Below are 24,427 nucleotides of genomic sequence, written 5' to 3'. Positions count from 1 at the left end.
ACTGGATAAAGACTAAAAGTGCACAGGAAATTAGGCATTTTGTCTTATTTTTGAAAATTTCATTATAAATAGCTAAATTACAGCTTCAAGTTCAGGCTTCGAAATTGACCCAATTATGATGCTTTACACTGCTAGATTTTTTAGAGTTTGCAATTGGTCTCCTAGAATGTGAACAAAAAAGTACTATTTTAAAATTTATTTTCCATATTCATTCTCCTGTTATTTCAGTCTTCAGATAAGCAACACTACTTAAGTAGTGTTTTCAAGAAAACAAACACAAAATATATTGACAGACATTAAAAACTGGACAAAGTATTGGCCACATTAAGTTTTGAAAGAATCTTGAGTTTTATTTATTCATACCCTGAAGTTTTTCTTTTAGCAAAGGAAATTTAAATTATGCTACTTTTATAGATAAGTGATACAATGTTGTTAATGATTAATTGCATTCTGAATTATTTGTTGAGCATCTACTCTTTGTCAGACACTGTTTTAGATGCAGGAATATAGCTATGAAAGAAACAGACACAAAGTTCTACTCATGTGAAGTTTAGGAAGGCGAAAACTAAACCAAACCAATAAAGACATAATGTGTCAGGTGGGACAGGTATCATGGAGAAAACTCAATATGAGAGAAGGAAACCAAGAGTGGAGAGTGTGATCTCTTACTTAAATAGAGAAGACCTCACTGATAATGTGACATTTAAACAGAAACCCAAAGAAAGTGAAGGAAGCAGACAGAAAATAATAGAGGGCAAAATATTCCAAAGTAGAGAGCATAGCAAGAGCAAAGGCCCTGAGGCATTTAGGCTGAAGTGCAGTGATCGATGGGAATAGAAGATGTGAGCAGAAGACTAATGGAGAGCCAGATCATGCCACCCCGTGTGCCAGTTGGTCTTTATTCTGATGGAAAGCCAACTGGGAAATTTTGAACACAAGAATGATATGACATAATCTGACTTAAGGTTTTAAGCAGATTGCATTTCTTTCTATACTTGGAGAATAAAGAAAAGGTCCAATTACGAAGTTATTGCAATGGTTATTGCAATTGCATCTCCACCAAAAGAGTGATGGTTGTTGCTTGGACCAAGGTGGTAGAAGAATGTGTGGGATGTGTAGGAAGGAGATTAAAGATAAGTCCAAGATAAGTGAGAGTAGATAGAGAAGAGGTCTAAGAATTAAGCCTCAGGGTACTCCTTTAAAGGTTAGGGAGTGTAGTGTCCCAAAAGATAAGTGAAAAAGGTACTTCAAAATGAACACAAGTTAAACTGTGTTAAATGATACTGGTCAGGTAAAATAAGTACTTAGAATTTTCCAACAAATTTAGCAACATGAATGTCATTGGTGACCTTGACAAAGACTTTTTGATCAAGAAGAAATAGTGAAAGTCTGATTGTAACATATCAAGAAACGATGGAAGGAAAAAACTGAAGGAAAGTAATTGGAGAACACAAGTGTAGAAAACATTTTTAAGTCATTTGGCTACAAAGCACAGTAGAAAATGTAGAGGTGGGCTGCAGCAACACAGGTTTTTGTTTTTGTTTTAGGTTGAAATCATCCAGTGGAAAGAGACAAGTTAATGATGATGTAGGTGAGAGAAACGCAGTTGCTGGAGGGATGTCCTTGAGTAGACCAGCAAATTCTCAGAATGGGCAAAAACTGATTTTAACCAGTTCAGGTTTTGCCAGGGGAGTAAAATAAAGGGAGGGGAGTCAAGGAAGTTGAGAGTTTATACAAGGAATGATTATCATGACAGAACTTCTCTGGGTAAGAAGGGAAGGGAGGTTAGGAGGAGACTGAGTGGCAGTGAAAATATTGAAAGATCAATGGATTGTGGGGCTCCCATGGGATTAAAAAAGAAAAAAAAACTTAGAGAAAATTAGTAATAATAGAAAATTAGAAAGTGGTAGTCAGCAGATGAGAGCTTGAAAGTGAGATTATGAAGGAGCGCAGTTATTGGTAATTATAAGGTCTAGTATGACTCTCCTATTTAGTGGCTGAGAAAGGGTGAGGGACAAGAAAATTAAAAGAAGGAGATCAAGGAGGTAAGAGAACACAGCATTGGAATCACCAAGAATTATGAGAAGAGTATCATTAGAAGGAATGACACTGAGCTCGGAGCTAAAATTTTCAATGAATGAGGGGGAATTTAGTATAAATGAAAATGTTGAGAAGATGGGAAATATTCTATTAACTATATGCAATGTTATTGATAAAACATCATAATACAAATATATGTAAGTTAATATCCTATTTTATAGTAATAATTTCAATAAAACATATAAATATCTTTAGGTTAAAATTTTTTATTTATAAAGTAATAATGTTTCTGAATAAAAAATAATTTAGATCAAATCAGATTATACTAATGTGCTCAATCTTTCATAAAGAAATTCTAACATTTTCTACAAAATTATAAAAGACATGCTTTTTAAATATTACATGAGATCAGTGAAAAATGTTTTCCAACATGAATACATGTGGTAACTAAGAACACGTATTTATCATAAAAAATGTATAAATGCATCATGCACAAATGCCTGGTACAAATATAAACTATAACTGTGGCAATTTTCAATAAATAAAAATTTGATTAGTCAAAAACAATGAGTTTAATCAAAGTAAATCAATTATTTTGATTAAACTATTATTGTGAATGTTCTGCATACAATTTTATTTTCATTTATTTAAAAAATCACAAAAACTATCAATTGCATGGCCTCTTAGAGGATTCATTATAGTACTTAACGCTAACATTGTTATAATTGAATCACAGCCCCTTAAATCCGATGATCATGTTAATATTGCTGCGAATGGACACACACTTCAAATAAAGGAGGCTCAAATATCAGACACTGGACGATATACTTGTGTAGCATCTAACATTGCAGGTGAAGATGAGTTGGATTTTGATGTGAATATACAAGGTAATACTAATATGCTTATTGTATATAATGTAATTTATATGATCTTTCAAAGTAAAAGAAAAGAGATTTGACTTATTTTAAACAGTGTTTTTTTCCTGTTAATAATATAAATTCATGATTGAAAATTTAGACTTGGGAATTAAAGAAGGAAATAATCCCATCATTCAGGATGGCCTCTGTTATTTTTACATGTTTCCTTCTTGTATTTTAATATATATACTTCTTTTACAAAGTTGGGGTCACACAATATAGATTTCTGTGTTGCATTAGCATTCCCTTAATTTTATATCATGAAGTTTTAAAAACAGCATTTACATGAAAGGCAGGAAAGTAGTACAGTATGGAATTCAGAGTAATAAAAAACTATCTGTCCACTACCAGGCATATTATCTGGGTGATGAAATAATGTGTACACCAAACCCCCACAACATGCAATTTACCCACATAATAAACCAGCACATGTACCCTGTGAACATAAAATGAAAGTTGGAAGAAATAAATAAGTAAATGTAAAAATAAAAACAAGCAAACAACAAAACAAAACAGACTTGGAATTGAATGATGATTATGGCTTCTAAAAGCTTTGTGACTTGATAAAGTAACCTAAATTTTAAGACTATTTCCTCATTTTTAACATGACTGCCTTGTAGAATTTCAGCGAATACTAAATGAGATAAATTATATAAAGCTCTTAGCAAAATGATTCAGAAATGATACCTGCTATTATTATTGTTTATGTTGTTACTGTTGATGTTGCTATATTTGACATGATTTGTAATAATTATGTCTTTCACCAGTTGAATATCCAAAAACTATTTAACCAGACTCCTACTGTTGAATGTCTGGGTTGTTTATGAGCTTTCACCACTCATAAATAATACTGCACTGAACATCTTTATACATAAAACTTTTGGACATCTTTTATTTTTCATAATTTTCTAAGAATGGAAATTTTAGGTTAAATGTTATGTACTTTTTTCTGTGATAAATTTTATGTTATGCACTCTTTTAATGCTTTTGATGTGCAGGCAAATTGCCTTCCATAAACTTCATACTTGTAACCAGAAAAGTATGAAAATTCCTATTATTTTTGTTAATGGAATTTTTAATCCTGATTGCATAATTTCTTTTGCCTTCTTAGTAAGCCAAATCACTGTGAAATGCTCTCAATTGAGCCAGTATTTTTTAATGGTTTCTCAAAATTAGTCTTTCCTGCTGTGTATCATTTAGCAATGCTCCTTTCTGAGAGTGAGCCCCTTTATTGTCTAAGTGCCAGAGCCCTTTAACAGGGAGAACAAAGCATGAGAACAGCATTCTGAGCCTCATATTTCTTATTCTTCCACATAAGAACCAGCTCTGACTTTCGTCTACTACTTTTTTGGCTAAGGACTAGAGTTGGTAATGGTGTCAGTACTTGAAATTATTTTCACATTGTCTAATCTATTGCTTTTACAAATCACTCTGGTGAAAACACATCCAAGATCTTTGTTTAAGCATTCATATGTGACTGACATTTCATGCGTTTCCTCCATAGTTCCTCCAAGTTTTCAGAAACTCTGGGAAATAGGAAACATGCTAGATACCGGCAGGAGTGGTGAAGCCAAAGATGTGATCATCAACAATCCCATTTCTCTTTACTGTGAGACAAATGCTGCTCCGCCCCCTACACTGACATGGTACAAAGATGGCCACCCTCTGACCTCAAGTGATAAAGTATTGATTTTGCCAGGTAAAGATTGCTACCAAAAGGGTGAAAAGCTGACTCTCTGCCAAATGTGTTTCCTCTCATGTATTAGATGAATTAAATTGGTTGAGTCTCTGGCCAAGTAATTTAACTGGCAGACTGCTGAATGCTGCTGGCATCCACGTAGCTTCAATCTAGAATAAATAGTCTTGTTTGAGAATTAGACAATAGGAGAGCATAGCTTAGTAAACTTTTCAGATCTACTACGCATCACTCTATCAACACAACAAAGTCCTTTGGCTTCCTTGTGCCTCCATTTCTCCATTAGTGCAATAAGATAATCGGTTTGGTTTATCTATATTATTAACATAAATGCTAATATATATTTACAGATCACTACTACTCAGTTTATTAAATGCACCTATCATAAATAGGGAAGAATATTAGTTTCAAATATTTAAATTGTTACCTGGTTTATTGATAGCAAAGATGTTTAAACTGTTATGGAATAATATTTTCAAGGCTTCTATTTAATTTTAACAAGCATTCAAATATACAGGGCTTGTCAAAATTCATCAGATTGTACACTTTAGGTCAGTGCATTAAGTAATTGAATGTAAATTTGACCCCAATTAAATAAAAGAATATCCTGAAAATAAAAATGAAAAGAGACTAAGTAGACATGGTAACTCTAATATGTGATTCTAAATTAGATCTGGGTTTGGGCAAAATGGCTGTAAAAAACATTATTGCAACAATAATGAAATATGATTATGGACTGTGGATTCAATAGTAGTTTTGATTTTAAATTTTCTGTTTTTAATCGTAACACAGTTATATAAGGGATTACCCTTGTTGTTATGAAATACAGATTTATGAGTATTTTAGGGGTGAAAGGGCACCATGTCTCCAACTTACTCTTGAATGGTTCAGAAAAAGATTATATACATATGACAGAGAGAGATAAAGCAAATGGAGTGAAATATAAATAATTAGTGAACATGGGTAAAAGTCTTTACATAATTATTGCAACTTTTCTCTAAATTTGAAATTATGTCTACATGACGTTTAAAAATACACAGCTATCCTCATAAGAACGTATGTAAAATAGTACACTTTATACTTTTACATCTTTGGATATTGCTTTCTCAAACAAGTACTTGCAGCAAATGGTGTAAACTTATATTAAAAGTGTTCAAAACAATAAAAGCAAGAAGTTACTACATAGTAACATTGCCTAGGAAACATGATGAAGCACATAGAGTAGCAGTCTCCCTTCTAGGAAAATCTACATGAGCTATTCATTTCTCAGGAGATGCGATTCATATGTTGGGTCACTTTTTAATAATGCAGTGTTTGTTGTAAAAGTGGTATCTGAGATTAAAACTGAACCATTGGATGAAACAGGAACCTTGAAAGAAAATGTAAGGCAGTCATTAGACCGGAACATTTGTATCTCTGTTTATGGCTTGTGTTCACTCTAAGATTAGAGCAGTAAACATAGTGGGATATTATTTTCAGGAGGGCGAGTGTTGCAGATTCCTCGGGCTAAAGTAGAAGATGCTGGGAGATACACATGTGTGGCTGTTAATGAGGCTGGAGAAGATTCCCTTCAGTATGATGTCCGTGTACTCGGTGAGTTTTTCTTTTGTTTATTGTTCATTCTTTTACTGAAAAGTATTTTTGAGGAACTAATGTTTGCAGGATGTTACACTAAGCACTTTGAGACTATAAAGATAACCAGAAACTGATCGTTCTCCGAAGGAGGTAATTATCTTCTACATATTGACAGCACATTAGTCAGGACTCTTGAAGTATTAAGAAACAAACTGACTTAAATGGAAAAAAAAAAAAAAAAAAAAAAAAAAAAAAAAAAAAAAGAATTAATAGACTTATGAATCAGAAAAGTCCCAAAACAGAACTGGCTACAGTCATGTCTGACTTCTGTCGTTCAAAAGAGGTCAACAGGCCGGGCACGGTGGCTCAAGCCTGTAATCCCAGCACTTTGGGAGGCCGAGACGGGCGGATCACGAGGTCAGGAGATCGAGACCATCCTGGCTAACACGGTGAAACCCCATCTCTACTAAAAACACACACACAAAAAACTAGCCGGGCGAGGTGGCGGGCGCCTGTAGTCCCGGCTACTCGGGAGGCTGAGGCAGGAGAATGGCGTAAACCCGGGAGGCGGAGCTTGCAGTGAGCTGAAATCCGGCCACTGCACTCCAGCCCGGGCGACAGAGCAAGACTCCGTCTCAAAAAAAAAAAAAAAAACAAACAAAAAAAAACAAAAGAGGTCAACAGACTTTACCTGTCTCTTGACTCTGCTTTTCTTTATTCATGTCACTCTTAGGGAGGGGGATCCCCTTGGATAGCAAGGCGGCCTCTAGCAGCTCTAGGCTTGCATCCTGCTAGTTCCACATTCAAATGAAAGGTTTTTCTCCTAGTATTTACAACTGAAGCCCTAGAATTGAATTTCCATGGTTTTCATTGGCCAAGTGTGAATCACTTATCCATCCAGAGCCAATCACAGAGAGCAAGAGGTTGCAATGTTCTGATTGATAAGGTATAGTTCATGTGTTCATCCTTGAACCAGATCACCATCTGAATACATGAACAGCGAGTTGAAGAAGTATTGTTCCTGTAAGGGAAAAGATAAGTGACATAAGAATTAACATAGATTTTAAAGTTCATGAGAGAGTTACAAGGAAAAGAGAGGAGATGACAATTAAAAATCAGTGCTGACGATGTCAAGGACACTGAAGGAATATCTTGGACCACCTGGCTTAACTTGACCTTGTCAGATTCACAACTATGCCATATGTCCTTCTTGGGGTCAGGTTCCAGCCCCAGCTCTAGTTGTGTTTAGCAGCTCTCTCATCAGCAGCTTTCTCACACTAGCTCTCTTACACTGTCCGCCTTTATCTTGGCTTTTTGCTCCACCTCTGTGGCTCCTCTCAGCAGCCAGCTCCCATGCATAGCTATATGGCTGGCCTGCAAGGCCAGCTCTCTCTTGCAGTGTTAGCAGCTTAACTCTTTCTCTCTGGGAATGAGTTGGTTCCTGCCTGCCTTAAAGGAGCCTGGCTCTCCCTTACAGTGGTCAGTAGTGTTTCTCTCTCTCTGGGCGCATGCAAGCCATGTCAAGCCATGCTATGCCATGCCAAACCGAGCCCCGAGCACAGTGCTGCAGGGCAGCTATACCTTCTATAGACAATAGTGGCTCGGAGCCAAGTATGAACTTACACAAACAAGTGGAGGCGTGTGCCAGCACATCAATCCCGCTGTGTCATGCAGGCCTGGATGTCTGCCTCCACCTGTTCCTTGACCAAACACATCCATGTACCTTACAGACCTAAATTTGGAAAGAGTTTAATTTAGGGTGAGTAGAAGGAGTTGATAATATAGGTAGGGAAACACTGCGATTCAGTGAAATTGAAATGAACTATGGGATTGGATGGTCAAGGGTAGATGTTCATGCCTCAGGCTGTTATTTTCAATTAGGAAGTTAGCAAACAAGTTGGAGATGAGTTTAGAAGGTAGAACAAAGAAAGAACAACTAACTGACCCCCAAATTCTGAATTAGGGCTGTTTCATGTGTGCTGCTCACCTCCTAGGTACATAGACGGCCACTGAGAACAATTCTGAGTGGTGTAACCCAACTGGTAGGGTGTGGCAGCTGGAGCAGGTGGAAGCAAAGAGCTGAGGTGGGGGCCTCTGCATGTCAGTGCCTGAATCTCCTAGCCCTCCTAATGCTTCAGCTCTTGATTAGTTTTCTTGATGTTGGGTAGTGATAGTCTCATTTAATCTAAAACTCAAGTTTATTATTTATTAATCTGCAGTTCAAATTATATATTTTACATTATCTGAAGCATAGTAAAATCAATTATGTAGCTTTGAATGTGAAAGTATGCATTCAAAATAACATTAAAATTCTATTATGTGCTTTGTGGCATTGAGTATTTTCTTTACAGACTTTCAGTTTAGTTGTTGGAAACCCAGATACCATAAGATAGCATCTACATCAAACTTGCAGTTTTTACTGATTGTTAAAGATAAGGCATATTTTTAAAGTGGGAGAAAAATAACCAAGCTTTCAAAACAAAAATGATTATTTATTTTAAAAATCAATTTCTACTTTTACCAAAGCAGTCAACATGTGTTCCTAGTTCATTTAACATTTTCATTTTTGAAATTCTATGGGTAACATGATTTTTCATAACTAATGTGTAGCTGGATTATACAGTATTATTTTAAGCAAGAATGAACACATGTAAAAAATCTAGAGTGAGACTTCTCAAACTTTAGCATACGTAAAGATCACCTGGAAAGCTTATTAAGACATAGATTTATTGGCCCTTCCTCAGAGATGCCTACTGAAGTTAGTTGGGGCCCAAGAATTTGCATTTTTAATCAAACTCCCAGGTGATGCTGATGCTGATACCACCAGTGCTGAAGCTGGGAAACAAACTTTGAATCGCCCAGGCAATTCCATTCCGAATAAGGCCAAATCTGAACATTTCAAATACACTTTAAAGGGTGTAATTTATCTGTCCCCTCTGGATAACCATATAGACTTAAATATCTATTTATACAGATGCTTCTTATATGTATGCTTGAAAACCCAGAAGGTGTAGTGGGAGGGGCTGAGAGAGAAGTAAAAGATATATTGGAGAAGAATTGAGATTGGGCTAAATGGGAATGATACTATCTGAGGGATTAGTCTAGCATAAGTGAAGAGAGGGAAAAGAATAAAGTCAAATTCAAATACTGTTTTCACCACCCCAATTTATTAGTATAAAATGTTACCTGGGGATCATGGTTTCTCCTTCAAGTTTTGCTTCTCTATTATTATACCAAACTTTTTAAAGCTGTCAGAAAATTAGCATGATTTAGAAAAGACTGTTGCCCATTTTTTATCCCTTTGTTGCAATCCTTTGTTAGTGCCACCAATTATCAAGGGAGCAAATAGTGATCTCCCTGAAGAGGTCACCGTGCTGGTGAACAAGAGTGCACTGATGGAGTGTTTATCCAGTGGCAGCCCAGCGCCAAGGAATTCCTGGCAGAAAGATGGACAGCCCTTGCTAGAAGATGACCGTCATAAATTTCTATCTAATGGACGAATTCTGCAGGTAAAATTAAAGATCTAATTTTTAAAAGAGCTATTTGACTTTGCATTTTGTAATAATTGTTTTTGACTTTTAAAAATAATGTTATTAGCTTATAAATATTATATTTGTAAAAATAACCAACCATCAAAGGTATATGAAATAAAATTCTTCCTCCTCATTCTATTCCCACTACCAGAGATTATCACCATTAATAGTTTTGTGTGGCTTTTTCCAGAAATTTTCTACACACACACACACACACACCCCCACACACACATACACACACACACACACCTAAATTGACTACAATATGGTCTTTGTGATAAAAATTGTATTATAAACAAATCATTATTGCAGTCCTTTCCATTATATATTTCAGGTGGTAAAATTCTAAATGGTAGAAAGTTCCCTATAGATTTAAATTTGTATATAGGCAAAATGTTGATAATAGTAAAAATTATGAAGATCACATAAATATCCTGGATTGTCATTTACCAATGGTGTGTCCATATTCTTCTTTTCACATGTCCTGAAAGAAAGGCACTTATAGAAATAATACCAGTTCTTTTGTTATGATACAATCTGATAAATTACTTTTGAGCAAAATAAATACTATTCTGTTGGCTCAAGAATCCAAGCATAACCATCAGTGTACCCAACATAGGACATATCTCATGGAATTCCTTATTCAAAAGAGAATGAGGTTTATTACCTATAAATAACCTTAAATTTTCAAAGTATCTTCTAAATATTGTGACTGTTTCCATGTGATAATCATATAGCCTCTACCAAATACTTCAATGGTTCTGTGTCCAAGTCCAAAAGATATATAGATGGATAGAAATTTCTATGTAATGAAGAAAACATAATTGTTATATTAGCTGCATAAAACAAACCACTCCAAAACTTAATGACTTGAAACAATAAGCATTTATTTAGCTCACAAGCCAGCTGGTTTGCTAGATGATTCTTCCGGATGTGGCCTTGGCTGACTTTGCACACATATCTGGGACCTCAGTTGCAGTAAACTGTGATGATTCCTCCCATGATCTCCACCCTCCAGCAGGCTAACCCTGACTTCCTCACATGGTGCTGGAAGGGTTCCAAAAGAGTAAGCAAAAGTGAATAGGCCTCAGTTTTGAAATGACTGTCACTTCCATCACGTTCTGTTGACCAAAACCGGTCATAAGACCAACAAATTCTACTTCCTGATGGGAGGGGTGTCAAAGTCACAATGCCAGAGGCAGAGAGAGGAAAATGGGAGAATAATTTGGGACATTTTTTCTAGTCAATATCCCACAAATATGTATAGAATTACCTTTCCTGATTAGAAATCTTAGTAAATATTTATTTGATTTACCTAATAAAAGCTAGCACAGGCACTAGTATGTACAACATTTTTTTCTATCTGGTATTAAGTAGAAATAATATATATTATTCTTAAAAAAATAGGAAAATATGACAAGTTGCTTTATTCAAAATTTCATTTGGAATTTCTTCATTTTTCCCTTAGATTCTGAATACTCAAATAATAGATATCGGCAGGTATGTGTGTGTTGCTGAGAACACAGCTGGGAGTGCCAAAAAATATTTTAACCTCAATGTTAATGGTAAGAACTCAGTTCCAAAACCATCTGTTAGGGTATGCCTGGAAAAGCAGAAAATTTCTGTTTTAGATTATGTAGGCTTATTTTGTATTTTTTAACTTAAACAATGTGAGGAGCCTGTACTCATCCAATCCCCTCTCTTCTTTCTTTCCATGATGGCTAGTATGATTTATAAAGTATAAAACTTCCAGGAAGACAGTTTTTATATTACTTCAGTCTCTCAAGAGAAAATAATTACTCCTGCATATTTGAAAGGAAAAACAGAATTTAAAATATTAATGATTACAAGTTTATAAAGTTAGAAGCAAATACAGCTCTTCTCCTCATAAAAATGTATCCACTAGTCCTGATTGGGACTGGTTTCTGTCCTTAAGTGCAGAATTCATGTTGAGTTATGTCCTCTAGTAACTAATATACTCCCTGGAGAAGAAAAAGTCACTTTGTGGAGTTAAATAATTCCTTTAAAACTACCAGCACACCTAAATGATTCATCAAACTCTTTTAAATACATGCTAGACACTCCATAAATACCACTTTTTGCTAAAAAACAAAGTAGTTGAATATCTACTGCAAAAGAATAGTTTTTATTTTGTGAGATGCTGGTGCTTCCAGAATATTAAATTGGAAATGGTGAATAATCATTATAAAAGATCTCCTTTACATAGGTAATACACACATAAAATTCTAGCTCATTTTGGAAGTAACTGAAATTTGAAATGTCACAAAAAATTTCTGCCTTCAAAAGGACTTTTATGTAGCATGATAAATATTCTTCTTTGGTGTGATATGTAGTGAGTATTGGTATCTAGCAGTATTTGGTGTTTGTGTAACAGATATTTGAAACACTTTTATCTTTTTAATTCCAGTACTTAGCACAGTGAGTGACACACTGTAGATACTTAATAAGTGTCTTTGAAGTTTTTTGAATGGATAATCTAACCAGAGCAGGAACACATGTGTTATGAATTCTCAGGAAGAATGAATGAAACAAACAGAATCATTGTGAAAGCACACATTCTAATCTGTAAAGTGCAGTAAATATTGGAAAACAAAATACTGATTAGTTTTCCTGATTGCTCAAGGCAAAATTCCTTTTTCCTTCTCTATGACAAAAAAGCATCTTGTAAACACCCCAATTGTAGCAGTTCCATATGTTGCCTTTTATTATCTTCATATATCTGTATCTTTGCCTCTATCCCATAACTTTATTGTAAGTGCTCTAGGCAGATGGTTATATCTTACTTATCTTGGTCTCCGTAAACCTAGAATGGTGTCTATAGTTGTGGTAGTTGCTAACTAAATGTTTTCTGCATGTTTAGTGTATATTTTTCATAATCGTTGTCTTTTTGCAATGTGCAGTAGAAACACCTGAAGTGGGACAGTGACTTGTGAGGAAGTAATCACTAGTGTTTTACTACTAAGGATTGGAGTTCAGGAATGTGTTTCTTCTTTTACCAGTTAATGATGTTTTCAGTTCCTGACGGCAATCAGGAACTCATTATTTAAATATTGGAAAATTCATTTGAGGGGAAATAACGTAAATTATTTTCATGCAAAACAATACCATTTGTTATCTCCCTCTACAACTATGCTTGCTTCCTTTGTACTCCTTCAGTCTGTTGGTATCTTAGGTTTTAGCTCTTTTCACTCTCTCATAGCCAGCTTAATTTTTGTGGAACAACGTTTCAATCACTTCTCTTAGCCCATGGCTTCTCATCACTCTTGCTCAGGAAAAGCTCAAATCTGCATATAACAAGGACCACAAACTGACTGCTTGAAACCTACCAGGTGCTGTGCCAAATGTTTTATATAGGTTATTTCACTTCATTATCTCAGTAACCATATGTGCTCAGTAACCATTTTATGCCTCTCTTGGAGGTGAAAAAGGCGAGCGAGGCTCAATGAGATTAAGTAACATACTCAAAGTTACACAGCTAGCAAATGCTGCACCAGGATTTTAATGCAGGCAGTTTTATTCCATAAGTTTTATACCTGCTTCTCTCTAATGCCTCTCACTAAATTCCACATCTGTACGCTACCTGCACTTAGGTAGCTCACCATGGCTGAAGGAAATCTTGAAGTCAGGAATATTGATGTCATTGTAAATTCATAGTACCAGCTGGAACTGAGCTCTCCATGCTGATTGCGACTTGTCGTTTTGTCTCTACAGTATAGTGATTCTCTTAAACCTTCACGCCCTCCTCAAAAATATCAGGTGGCCACTGTCTTGGTTGCTCAGGCTGCTTTAACAAGACCAGACACTGTGTAGCTTAAAGAACAGAAATTTATTTTTTCAAAGTTCTGGTGGCCGGAAAGTCCACAATCAAGGTACTGACAGGGTTCGGTGTCTGGAGAAGGCTCTCCACCTGGCTTGCAGACACCTGCTGTGTCTTCACGTGGCCTCACATAGCCTTTCTTCTGAGCATGCTTGGTGACAGCCAGTTCTCTGGTGGCTCTTCTTAAAGGACACTAATCCTAAGGAATCATTTGACCTTAATTGCTACCTTAAAGGCCTCATCTTCAAATACAGTCACACTGGGACTTAGGGCTGCAACATATGAATTTGCCGGGACAGAAACAGTCAGTTCATAACAGCCCCCTCTCACTTTCTCTCAGTAAATATTAACACTTTCACCTTCTCTTTTGCAGGGAAAAGAGAAAGCATATTCTAGAAATCCACCTCAAATTCCTACCATCAAATTAAGAGTACGGACCACATCTGTTCCTGCCATTTCTTTCTTCCTTCTTGTTAAAATAAGAGAAATGCATTGGTCTACCTTCCAAAGGCCAAGGTCTAACCTGACTCTAGATCGCTGCCCCATTATCTCCTAAAAAAACCCACCATCTCCTCATGTCTCTTTAATATTGAAATTCTCACTATTATCTCCTTCTCTACAGCACTTAAGTAAAAATAAAATATTACAAGATTATTCAAATATACTTAATAAAAAGCACATTAGATCTCCTTTGTATATTGACAGAATTATCTTAGCAATTGTCTACTATGTTTTACAAATAAGATGCAGAATAATTCTGTCTGAAAATTCTGGTGCTCTCTTTCAATTGGGAAAAGTAAACTCCAGCGTGAGTTTGATGAAGTCATTAGGGAATTCTAAGACAGCCAGCTAGATAATGAACAGAATTATTAACTCAGTCCTTTAGCAGAGTACAGTGGTTGGATTTATATTTAGTAAATGGGAATATATGTTGATAACACCTGCTTTCACTTTTAATACATTTACTATTATAGTTCCTCCAAGTGTCATTGGTCCTAAATCTGAAAATCTTACTGTTGTGGTGAACAATTTCATCTCTTTGACCTGTGAGGTCTCTGGTTTTCCACCTCCTGACCTCAGCTGGCTCAAGAATGAACAGCCCATCAAGCTGAACACAAATGCTCTCATTGTGCCTGGTAAGGAACTTCTTATTATAAAGTAGGCAAAATTTTCTCATCTTTATTTTAATACAAATGGCTTTTCAAATTAGTCTCTTTCCAAACTTTTTCGTGCTTCATTTATTTATTCACAGTAAATGCCTCTCTTTGTCCATTTGGGGTCATTAAGGTAAGATTGTGTAGACTTCTCTGATTTTAGTGGGAATGTACAAATAACAAAGTCTCCTTCAAGAAATGATACAATTTAGAAAGAGAGCAGCTTTGAATGGCCTAGTAATACCAAGTGGTAGATGGCAAATAGTACTTTCATTGGATACATCTGCTGGTTGTTTTAAATCAATCCTAAAGTTCCTTAAGGATAGATGATAGACTAGACCAGATATATAGATAAATAGATAGATAGATGGATGGATAGATAGATAGATAGATAGATAGATAGATAGATAGATAGATAGATAGATAGGACACCTCGGCATTGTGGGAAATTTAAACCTAGAAAACACTTCTTAACATATTTTGACCATAGTACAATTACTGTTTGCTCACCAGAGCCTGTATCAAACAGTTTTACTGTCCATGTTTGGATGCTGGAGAGAAAAATTCTATGAATCTCTTCTTGTATAAGGAACTATGTGAATAATAAAGGAAAGATCAAAGAAAACTGATCCAATTATTTTATTTTAAATAGGAAGGCTTCTCTATAAATTTTACTCTAAGGGGAAGGATATATGTTGCTATTTATCTGATTGATAAAATAGTTGTTAGAACAACCTGTATACCACTCTACAATTTGCATTCTATTTGCCTACAGGTGGTCGAACTCTACAAATTATTCGGGCCAAGGTATCAGATGGTGGTGAATACACTTGTATAGCTATCAATCAAGCTGGTGAAAGCAAGAAGAAGTTTTCTCTGACTGTTTATGGTTTGTTTTTACTCTCTTCATAAAATTGTTTTATTTTAAAACTGGTATTCAGTATTTTCTATCTGAGCACCTTAATTAAAAAAAAAAAAAAATCCTTCTGTTTTCTTCCCTCAGTGCCCCCGAGCATTAAAGACCATGACAGTGAATCTCTTTCTGTAGTTAATGTAAGAGAGGGAATTTCTGTGTCTTTGGAGTGCGAGTCCAACGCTGTTCCACCTCCAGTCATCACCTGGTATAAGAATGGGCAGATGATAACAGAGTCTACTCATGTGGAGATTTTAGCCGATGGACAAATGCTACACATTAAGAAAGCTGAGGTGCATCTTTTATTCTTGTTTGAGTGTCATGAATCCTTGGTGGGGCGGTGGAAAAGATGCTTGGAAATTGCACATTCCCTTTTACTACAGTGAAAAATGATTTTCATTAAAAAAAATACATAGTGAATACCATTGACTATTTTTATAAAAAATAGCAAGATTGCAGAAGGCAATTAGAACTGGGGCACTGAGTATACAGATGACTGATGATTTAATCTAAACGCAAACAGTATGATTGGTCATCTATAACTTAATGGAGCACATACAATAGTATCTTTTTCTTTTAGGTATCTGACACAGGCCAGTATGTATGTAGAGCTATAAATGTAGCAGGACGGGATGATAAAAATTTCCACCTCAATGTATATGGTGAGCATTTGCCTCTAATACAACTCTTTTTCCCCCAGATATGCAAATGAAAAAAAGTGTTCCAAATTAGCTTAATGAGGACAAATAATTTTCTTCTGTTTTTTGTTGTTGTTGTTGTTGTCGTCGTTGTTTTTTTTACAGTGCCACCCAGTATTGAAGGACCTGAAAGAGAAGTGATTGTGGAGACAATCAGCAATCCTGTGATGTTAACATGTGATGCCACTGGGATCCCACCTCCCACGATAGCATGGTTAAAGAACCACAAGCACATAGGTAAGTCAACCATGCATTTTATGTGTGTGTTTTTTTTCTTTTACTCTTAATTCACTAGACTTTAAAAATAGCACAATTTAAGTACCATGCTCATAGGGGTGTTTAGTTCAAGAAGCCTAATGCACTGAAATACAAATTTACAAAATAGACTCATTGTAAAATGATCAGTCATTTTAAAAAGAATTTTTTTCTTTTTTTAAAAAGACTCATTTAAAATGAAAGTACACTCAGAGAACTTTTAAGAAATACATTTATCACATAAAGCAAGACATTTTATCATGAATTTTAGAGATCTTGCAGTTTAAAGGTTTTTTAAATGTTTTATTGTGCTTTATTTCTACCTCTAGAAAATTCTGACTCACTAGAAGTTCATATTTTGTCTGGAGGTAGCAAACTCCAGATTGCCCGGTCCCAGCGTTCAGATAGTGGAAACTATACATGTATTGCTTCAAATATGGAGGGAAGAGCCCAGAAATATTACTTTCTTTCAATTCAAGGTATGTATTGTCCACTGTGATCTATCTTCAATTTCTTTGTTATTCCATTTATAGTACAAAATCTACATTTAAAGGGATCAGTAGTAATTGATTCAACATATCTTTAGATCATCAAAAACTATCATCAGTTTTCTGTCTTGTATTTACCAGTAGATTCTGTTTTCATGGAAATGGACATAAATGTGGAAAAAAGAATAGTGGAATTTGGTAATCTCTACTTTTTCCAATTTTCCATTTCCACTTCCATTATTATCTTTCAATAGTATATATTCTATGGAGTTATACTTATTTTAAACTGGTATAATTTATTTTGATGCTAAGCTTATAGATCTGTTCTCGTTGGTATAGATAAGATTTAATTCACAAAGAAGTTGTACTATGATCTGACCACAGGTAAATCAGGTAAATTTTAATGAACGATGAATCTTATACTATTTTAAGATGATAATAAGGAGCAGTTCATCAAATATTTAATGAATGCCTACTATGTTCCAACATAGTATTAAGCATTTCAGGGACAAGTTGTTTTCTTTTGATTTTCAGTAAACCTCTGATTATTACATTTGGCTCAGTATTGAAACTGAAATGAAAGTCTAACTTGAAACTAAGTTGAAATACTTTTTCTTCCAGTCTTATTAGGGAAATAATTTCTCATAAATTATGAATTCTATTATGAATATTATGTATCTGTTGTGTGCTCTGCTAAAGATAACTCCAAAAAAACACAATTAGAAGAATTAATTTCACAGCTATCAGTAGGTCTTTCTGTGATGATTAGTGATGCTTTGGGATTTCAGAAGCTAAAGGAAAACAGCTAGTCAGAGATTCAGTATCAGAAGTTGCATATTTAATTATGTTTAATGCATTAATAATAACAGATGCTAATCATGAGATATGTGGTAGAACTAAACATTTTACCAGATTTTTATATACTTGATTATGTCTTAGAACTAGAAATAATATATGTATATAGGACCAAGTCCAGTGCTTGTCATATATTAGATACTCATTGTAGGATGTCTCTTATTACTAATGTTATTGACTCAACTTCTTTAGTACTCTAAATTCTGCAAATGTGGTATAATTATTATTTTCTGAATGACTAAAATTAGATTTATAGAGATTATTCAGTGATGTGCTGGTAAATGTTTAAGAATTGTCTCTCCAGACAAAAAGATTATGATTTGTAGCCAATTGTTTGCCAGTGTCCATGGTATAAATATTCCCACCATGATCTAATATATACAAGATTTCAACCTGCCAAAGGGATGTTACTGAACACAGAGTGAGGAAAACATGTACAAAATTGGCTTTGTGACCTGGTGTGAACTACTTTCTGCACGTCACTATGATCATATAGAATAGAAATTCAAACATGTTTCTATCTGATACCATTGGCAGTATTTTTATTACACAATATTTCTCAGTGAAATCAAAGTGAAAACCAAAGATGGCTAGAAAAAGAGAACAGAAACTATTGCCTCTTCAGAACTACAATAAACCTATCAATTTTTCAGAATAAATAATAATTAAATTCAATAATGGAGAAAGAAATAACCAACTTAGATACTTTCCTCAGACCTTTATGCCAAGGTTTTATAAGACAGAGTCTATAAGTCTAGCGAATTAAGAGCAAAAGAAAAACACACACACAAAAAAATGCATGGCTGCCTTACCTATGTGCTTGTGGTTCTTTAACTGTACTATCCATTGAGGATTTAATCTAAGAGTGATTTAATTTGGCCAGAAAGGGTGATCACGAGGTACCTCTATCACTAACCTCTATGACTAAATAATTATATCAACTTACAAATGCACCAGAAATATTGAAGAGTTCCTTTATCTTCATCATTTAAAAGTAATTCATGAAGATAACAATAGTTTGATCTTGAACCATAATCTACAAAGAATATGAACTAGAAATGGCATATTGTTTTATGACTCTGTTATATTTATTAGAATTTATATCCTGTGTCTTGTTAATGAAATTCCTAATTATTTCTCCAAAGTTCCTCCAAGTGTTGCTGGTGCTGAAATTCCAAGTGATGTCAGTGTCCTTCTAGGAGAAAATGTTGAGCTGGTCTGCAATGCAAATGGCATTCCTACTCCAGTTATTCAATGGCTTAAAGATGGAAAGCCCGTAGCTAGTGGTGAAACAGAAAGAATCCGGTATGTTTAAAAATAACCTTTCCATTATAAATTGTAAGGCCTTCTACAATGCTTTATGCTTCAAATTTCACATGAATAATAATACCAAATTCCATCCCATTGGAACTTAGCTATCATTATATTCACAACAAAACAGAAAACTTTTGAGAACTGGACATAGACATTCTCCTTAGAGAATCACTCAGAATTGTGTATGTTTCTTATCTGTTAACTCTGTAATGTTAATTAACTCATTAACTTTGATTAACTTTAATTAACTCATTAACTGTAATGTTAACTGTTGCTGATTTTGTTCTTGTAATTTCAGAATGGTTATACTAAAGCCCATGCCATAAAAATAATTACTTATTTCCTGCAAATGCCAAACCAACTTTATCTCACAAATGATTCATCAATGATTCTAGATATGATTTTGTATGCTGAAACAACCAAACTGTGTACATGCTATACTAATTGGCTCCTTTTGAGAAAAGATACAATAATGTCATAACTGTTATAGTGGTTTGTTCAGATGCCATTTTCAGCTGGCACTTGTTACCCATGCCACAAACCACATAGAGATGGAATAATAATGTGGTAAGGGCCTCCTCCTACTTTCAACAACAAATTCCTTTGGAAGGACAATCTGGAATTTGATATTGTACTAGATTACTTCATCACAAAATCCCATTACCTACACCAGATTAATTATATGCATAAGTAGGCATTAACTACATGTATTGTAGACTTTAACATTTTGGACCAATGTGTAAATTTAAGGGTTTGGAGTATATTTTCTGGTCAATAAATTGAATATATATAATTTAAAGAGATAAATGTTATTTTCTTTGTATTCATTGTGTATTAAAATTTCTAGTTTTTTAGAGGATACATTTTAACTTTTATTTCTCTGGTGTGAACATTTTTGAGTAAATAACAAGTATTTAATTATTTTGTTAAATCAGCTGGTATTTGCCATATTTCAGACCAAGTACATATTCGATGGCATCTAAAGATTTTATAAGGGATATAAAGATAAGATCTTTTATATATAGATATCTTTTATATAAGATAGTATTTGTAGCTAGGAATTTGGAGTCTATCATTCCTTCTCCTGCATTAACATTCTAAATTTACTTATTCTTATATCTTTATTATTCATTCATTCCATAATATGTATAGATTTGTAGGTAGAACAGTTTGTCAATCAACTACAATAGGTTTTCCAAAGTCAGTGTACTACTTTTTTTGATCACGGCAACTTGCTTTTTGCTTATTAATTTAATTAAACTCATGCAATTTAAAAAATTTTAGTTTGAAAAAAAAACACAACTATATCCCAGATAATAACATAACTCTCAATAAACATTTAATAACAAAATATAACAGAAATGGAGCTTTTACTTTTGACACAGGGTGATTCTAATGAAATCACTATCGTACAACTGTAGATGGCAATTTAATCTCTACCAAAAACACAGGAAATTTTGATTTGGAATTAATGGTGTGTGAAGACAACCAATAATGAAATAACCTTAGCTCAGAGATCTTTAATGATCTCATTGTATATTTATTTTTTATTATGTAATTCAAAAGAAAAGCTTTATTTAGCAACTTGTAGAAAAAATGTTTGCAAAATATAACCACATATATTGTTGTCACAATTTAAATGATCCTGTTCTGTTTTTATTAAGGTATTGTTTATAAGTAGATTTTTATGTGTAATTTTTTCAGTTTCTCATTGTCTGTAACAGTCTTCAACTTTCATGCCAGAATTTTGTATAACATGAATTCGAACCTTATTTTGATAACTAAGAATACAGTATTCTATCTCTGAGAAAAACATGTCTTTGCCTGTGATTTGAATAGAGAAGTATTCCTGATTTTGTTCATTTTCTTTTTTTCTCATAAGGAAGTGGTGGATATGAGACTCACTACTGTAGAATTTCAGTTGGTTGCTTGAATTTTCCATCACTTTCAGCAACTGATTTTTAATAGGCTTTCATGTACTTAGTGCAATAGATTCAAACTCATTTCAGCCCCTGTTATGATCTTTTCCATAGTGTGAGCGCAAATGGCAGCACATTAAACATTTATGGAGCTCTTACGTCTGACACGGGGAAATACACATGTGTTGCTACTAATCCCGCTGGAGAAGAAGACCGAATTTTTAACTTGAATGTCTTTGGTAAATATGAAATATCCCCCTCTTTGGATAATGCTGCCTTAAGAATCTACCAGTAGAAGTGAAGGTCCAGCAGCAGGTGTCTGGAGCATTTAGTTTTAAATTTGTTCCCTCCGTTATTTCCTTTTGGGATATAATTTTGAAATGAGAGCAATTGTAGTTGAAATTATTTGAACTAGTAATACATAATACATCCATTTTCCCTTTCTCTCACTTTCTCCTCGACACAGTTACACCTACAATTAAGGGTAATAAAGATGAAGCAGAGAAACTAATGACTTTAGTGGATACCTCAATAAATATAGAATGCAGAGCCACAGGGACACCTCCACCACAGATAAACTGGCTGAAGAATGGACTTCCTCTGCCTCTCTCCTCCCATATCCGGTTACTGGCAGCAGGACAAGTTATCAGGTCAGCTTTTATTGTGTCTGATTTCCTAAACAGATGAAGTAACTGCGATTGTAGACTTTTCCTTCATTTAAACAGTGTTGAAGAAATGTTTTTTTCTAAGCCTTTACAGTTTTTTTCCCCTTTAAGTATATTTTTAGTAGAGGGAGGACAACAAATATACCATTGAAATGATTTTTTTAATCCTTATTTAATTGCTTTCATTTTTTAATAAATGTGTAAAGTGTTCTTTTATAGACAGGTTTGTTATCACATATGTATTTCCAGGAATTACTGTTTTAGCTAAAACTTTATGTGGCAAGGTAGTAGGAAGATGCCTACTATGATAATGTGATTTTCATGTTAGCAGCATTCTCTATTAATATATATTTGAAAAATATTCACCTCTTAAATTGTGCTATATTTCCAGTGGTTTATTGTCACTGCCTAATCAGCTTTGTAGAATAAATTGCATTTGAGGCCCCTATATTTTGTGATGGATGGCTATAAGCCTCATAATTAAAATTTCCCAACATAAATTACCACCTATAGCCTATTTATAAATCATAACTATTTTATGTGTATTTGTTGCATGGGATCACGTGATGAAATGTTGGATCAATTGTTCCTCAGGATTGTGAGAGCTCAGGTGTCTGATGCCGCTGTGTATACTTGTGTGGCTGCCAACAGAGCTGGGGTGGATAATAAGCATTACAGTCTTCAAGTGTTTGGTATGTGTCACAGAAATGACCCTATTACTTTACTATGTCAAGTATTAAGCAACAGACTTATCTTCAGAAACTGACTTCCTCAGAGATTTAGAAATCTGATTTTATCAAAAAGGATTAGTGAAATAGGATCTTACTGACTAGAGAATGTATTTTCTTCCAAGGGGTCCATATTATTGGACCATACTGTCTGTTTGTCAAAATACTCTGCTGATCTAGAAATTTGCAATAAATCAAGTCTAATTTTTTGAAATAGCATTTCAATCCAGACATGACACCAGTCTTTTCACGTAAAGAAAAAGTGAAAACTTTTCTAACAATATTAGCAGCTTGTTTAGAGTATTCAAACTATGAATGGATGTATGTGCATATATACATGTGTGTGTATGTATATATATGGAGAGAACGCAATACTTTCCATTTCGGAAATACTGAAGTTTGCTGATCCACATTTCTCAATCCCCAAGAGCACCTCATTTAAGTAACTCTTTATTATAATCTACAAATGACTTACTCTATAACTTGATATTATTTTATTTATACTGTATAAAGTAGTTAAAAGAATACTACTAAAACTATTATATACATTACAACAAATTAAAGAGATGGACCAAAGAAGTTGAAAAATCACCAAAATTTAAAACACATTGTGTGTTCTGTAAGAAAACAATTTTTTAGTTTTATTACTAATATTTGGAAGGTTAATAATTAGCATACCTAATAGATATTTTTATTGTAAAGTCCTTAATTACACAATTTTAAAGTATATATTTTTATCAACCACAGAAACATTATAGAATTATTCAAATGTTTTAATTTAAATTGATCTCAAACTACAATAGACATCCAAATTTTGCCCATGTTGTTTTCTATGTAGCCCCACCAAATATGGACAATTCAATGGGGACAGAGGAAATCACAATTCTCAAAGGCAGTTCCACCTCTATGACATGCATTACACATGGAACCCCAGCTCCCAGTATGGCCTGGCTTAGAGATAGCCAGCCTCTGGGGCTTGATGCCCATCTGACAGTCAGCACCCATGGAATGGTCCTGCAGCTCCTCAAAGCAGAGACTGAAGATTCGGGAAAGTACACCTGCATTGCCTCAAATGAAGCTGGAGAAGTCAGCAAGCACTTTATCCTCAAGGTCCTAGGTATGTAAACATTGTGGTCAATGTAGAATAACTGGAAAATAAGTGATAGTGAATATTTAGTAAAAAAGTATAATTCTTAGAATCGGTTGCTATGAGACAATTTTTTAAACAAATTTTATTGCATTTTTATTTCTTTTATAATTCACTTTGACTTACTCTCATCTGAAGCATGTTAAATTTAAATTGTATTCTTTGTCTGAAGAGATGAAAACTTCAGCTCATAAAACATTATTCATTGATAAAATCTTATAACCCATTGATAAGTAGCTTTTTAAACTTTTGCCAAGAATTGAAACCACATCCGATTATAGAAATTTGATGAAAAGGCATAATATGTATACTATTATATATTATCCCAGCCTTTAAATGATCTAGTCTACAGATTTTAGCTGGAATAATCATTTCAAATAGTCTAGTTCTATTTATTCTTGTGTGCATTTAAATACTTAAAATATGTATTCCAATGTTCTAAATGCAACAGTTTAAAGAGAAAACACTTTTCTTTGAGGTAAAAAATGTTAACCCTGGAAGACAAAGGAAGATAATGAAGTGAATTATTTCAATAACCAAGACCTTTTGGCATTTTGTTTGTTTTTTTCACTATGAAGCAAGTGAGACCCCATGCTCCTTACATAGCAGAAAATACATCCTACAGAGAAGAGCAAAAATAATTTTGGCAAGAGTCTTGGTTTGGTGGAAGTTAGCATATGTGTCAGAGTGTG

General features: G+C 34.2%; 1 protein-coding gene across 8 annotated transcripts in view; it reads left to right on the top strand.

Annotated features, from left to right (window-relative positions):
- HMCN1 (hemicentin 1) overlaps positions 1–24,427 on the top strand; it is a 454,658-nt gene that overhangs the window by 338,715 nt on the left and 91,516 nt on the right. For all 8 annotated transcript variants that reach the window (XM_073011674.1, XM_073011672.1, XM_007989160.3 and 5 more), the window contains 16 exons: positions 2,777–2,927; positions 4,462–4,656; positions 6,133–6,246; positions 9,550–9,737; positions 11,230–11,326; positions 14,574–14,735; positions 15,529–15,642; positions 15,757–15,959; positions 16,247–16,328; positions 16,470–16,601; positions 16,949–17,098; positions 19,108–19,267; positions 21,310–21,434; positions 21,662–21,845; positions 22,455–22,552; positions 23,427–23,705. In XM_073011674.1, the coding sequence (XP_072867775.1) occupies positions 2,777–2,927; positions 4,462–4,656; positions 6,133–6,246; positions 9,550–9,737; positions 11,230–11,326; positions 14,574–14,735; positions 15,529–15,642; positions 15,757–15,959; positions 16,247–16,328; positions 16,470–16,601; positions 16,949–17,098; positions 19,108–19,267; positions 21,310–21,434; positions 21,662–21,845; positions 22,455–22,552; positions 23,427–23,705 (2,434 nt within the window). The remainder of the gene's footprint in view (positions 1–2,776; positions 2,928–4,461; positions 4,657–6,132; positions 6,247–9,549; positions 9,738–11,229; positions 11,327–14,573; positions 14,736–15,528; positions 15,643–15,756; positions 15,960–16,246; positions 16,329–16,469; positions 16,602–16,948; positions 17,099–19,107; positions 19,268–21,309; positions 21,435–21,661; positions 21,846–22,454; positions 22,553–23,426; positions 23,706–24,427) is intronic.

This window comes from Chlorocebus sabaeus, chromosome 25 (assembly GCF_047675955.1).
Source record: "Chlorocebus sabaeus isolate Y175 chromosome 25, mChlSab1.0.hap1, whole genome shotgun sequence".
Classification (NCBI taxonomy): Eukaryota; Metazoa; Chordata; class Mammalia; order Primates; family Cercopithecidae; genus Chlorocebus; species Chlorocebus sabaeus.
This window is presented reverse-complemented; position numbering and strand designations above follow the sequence as displayed.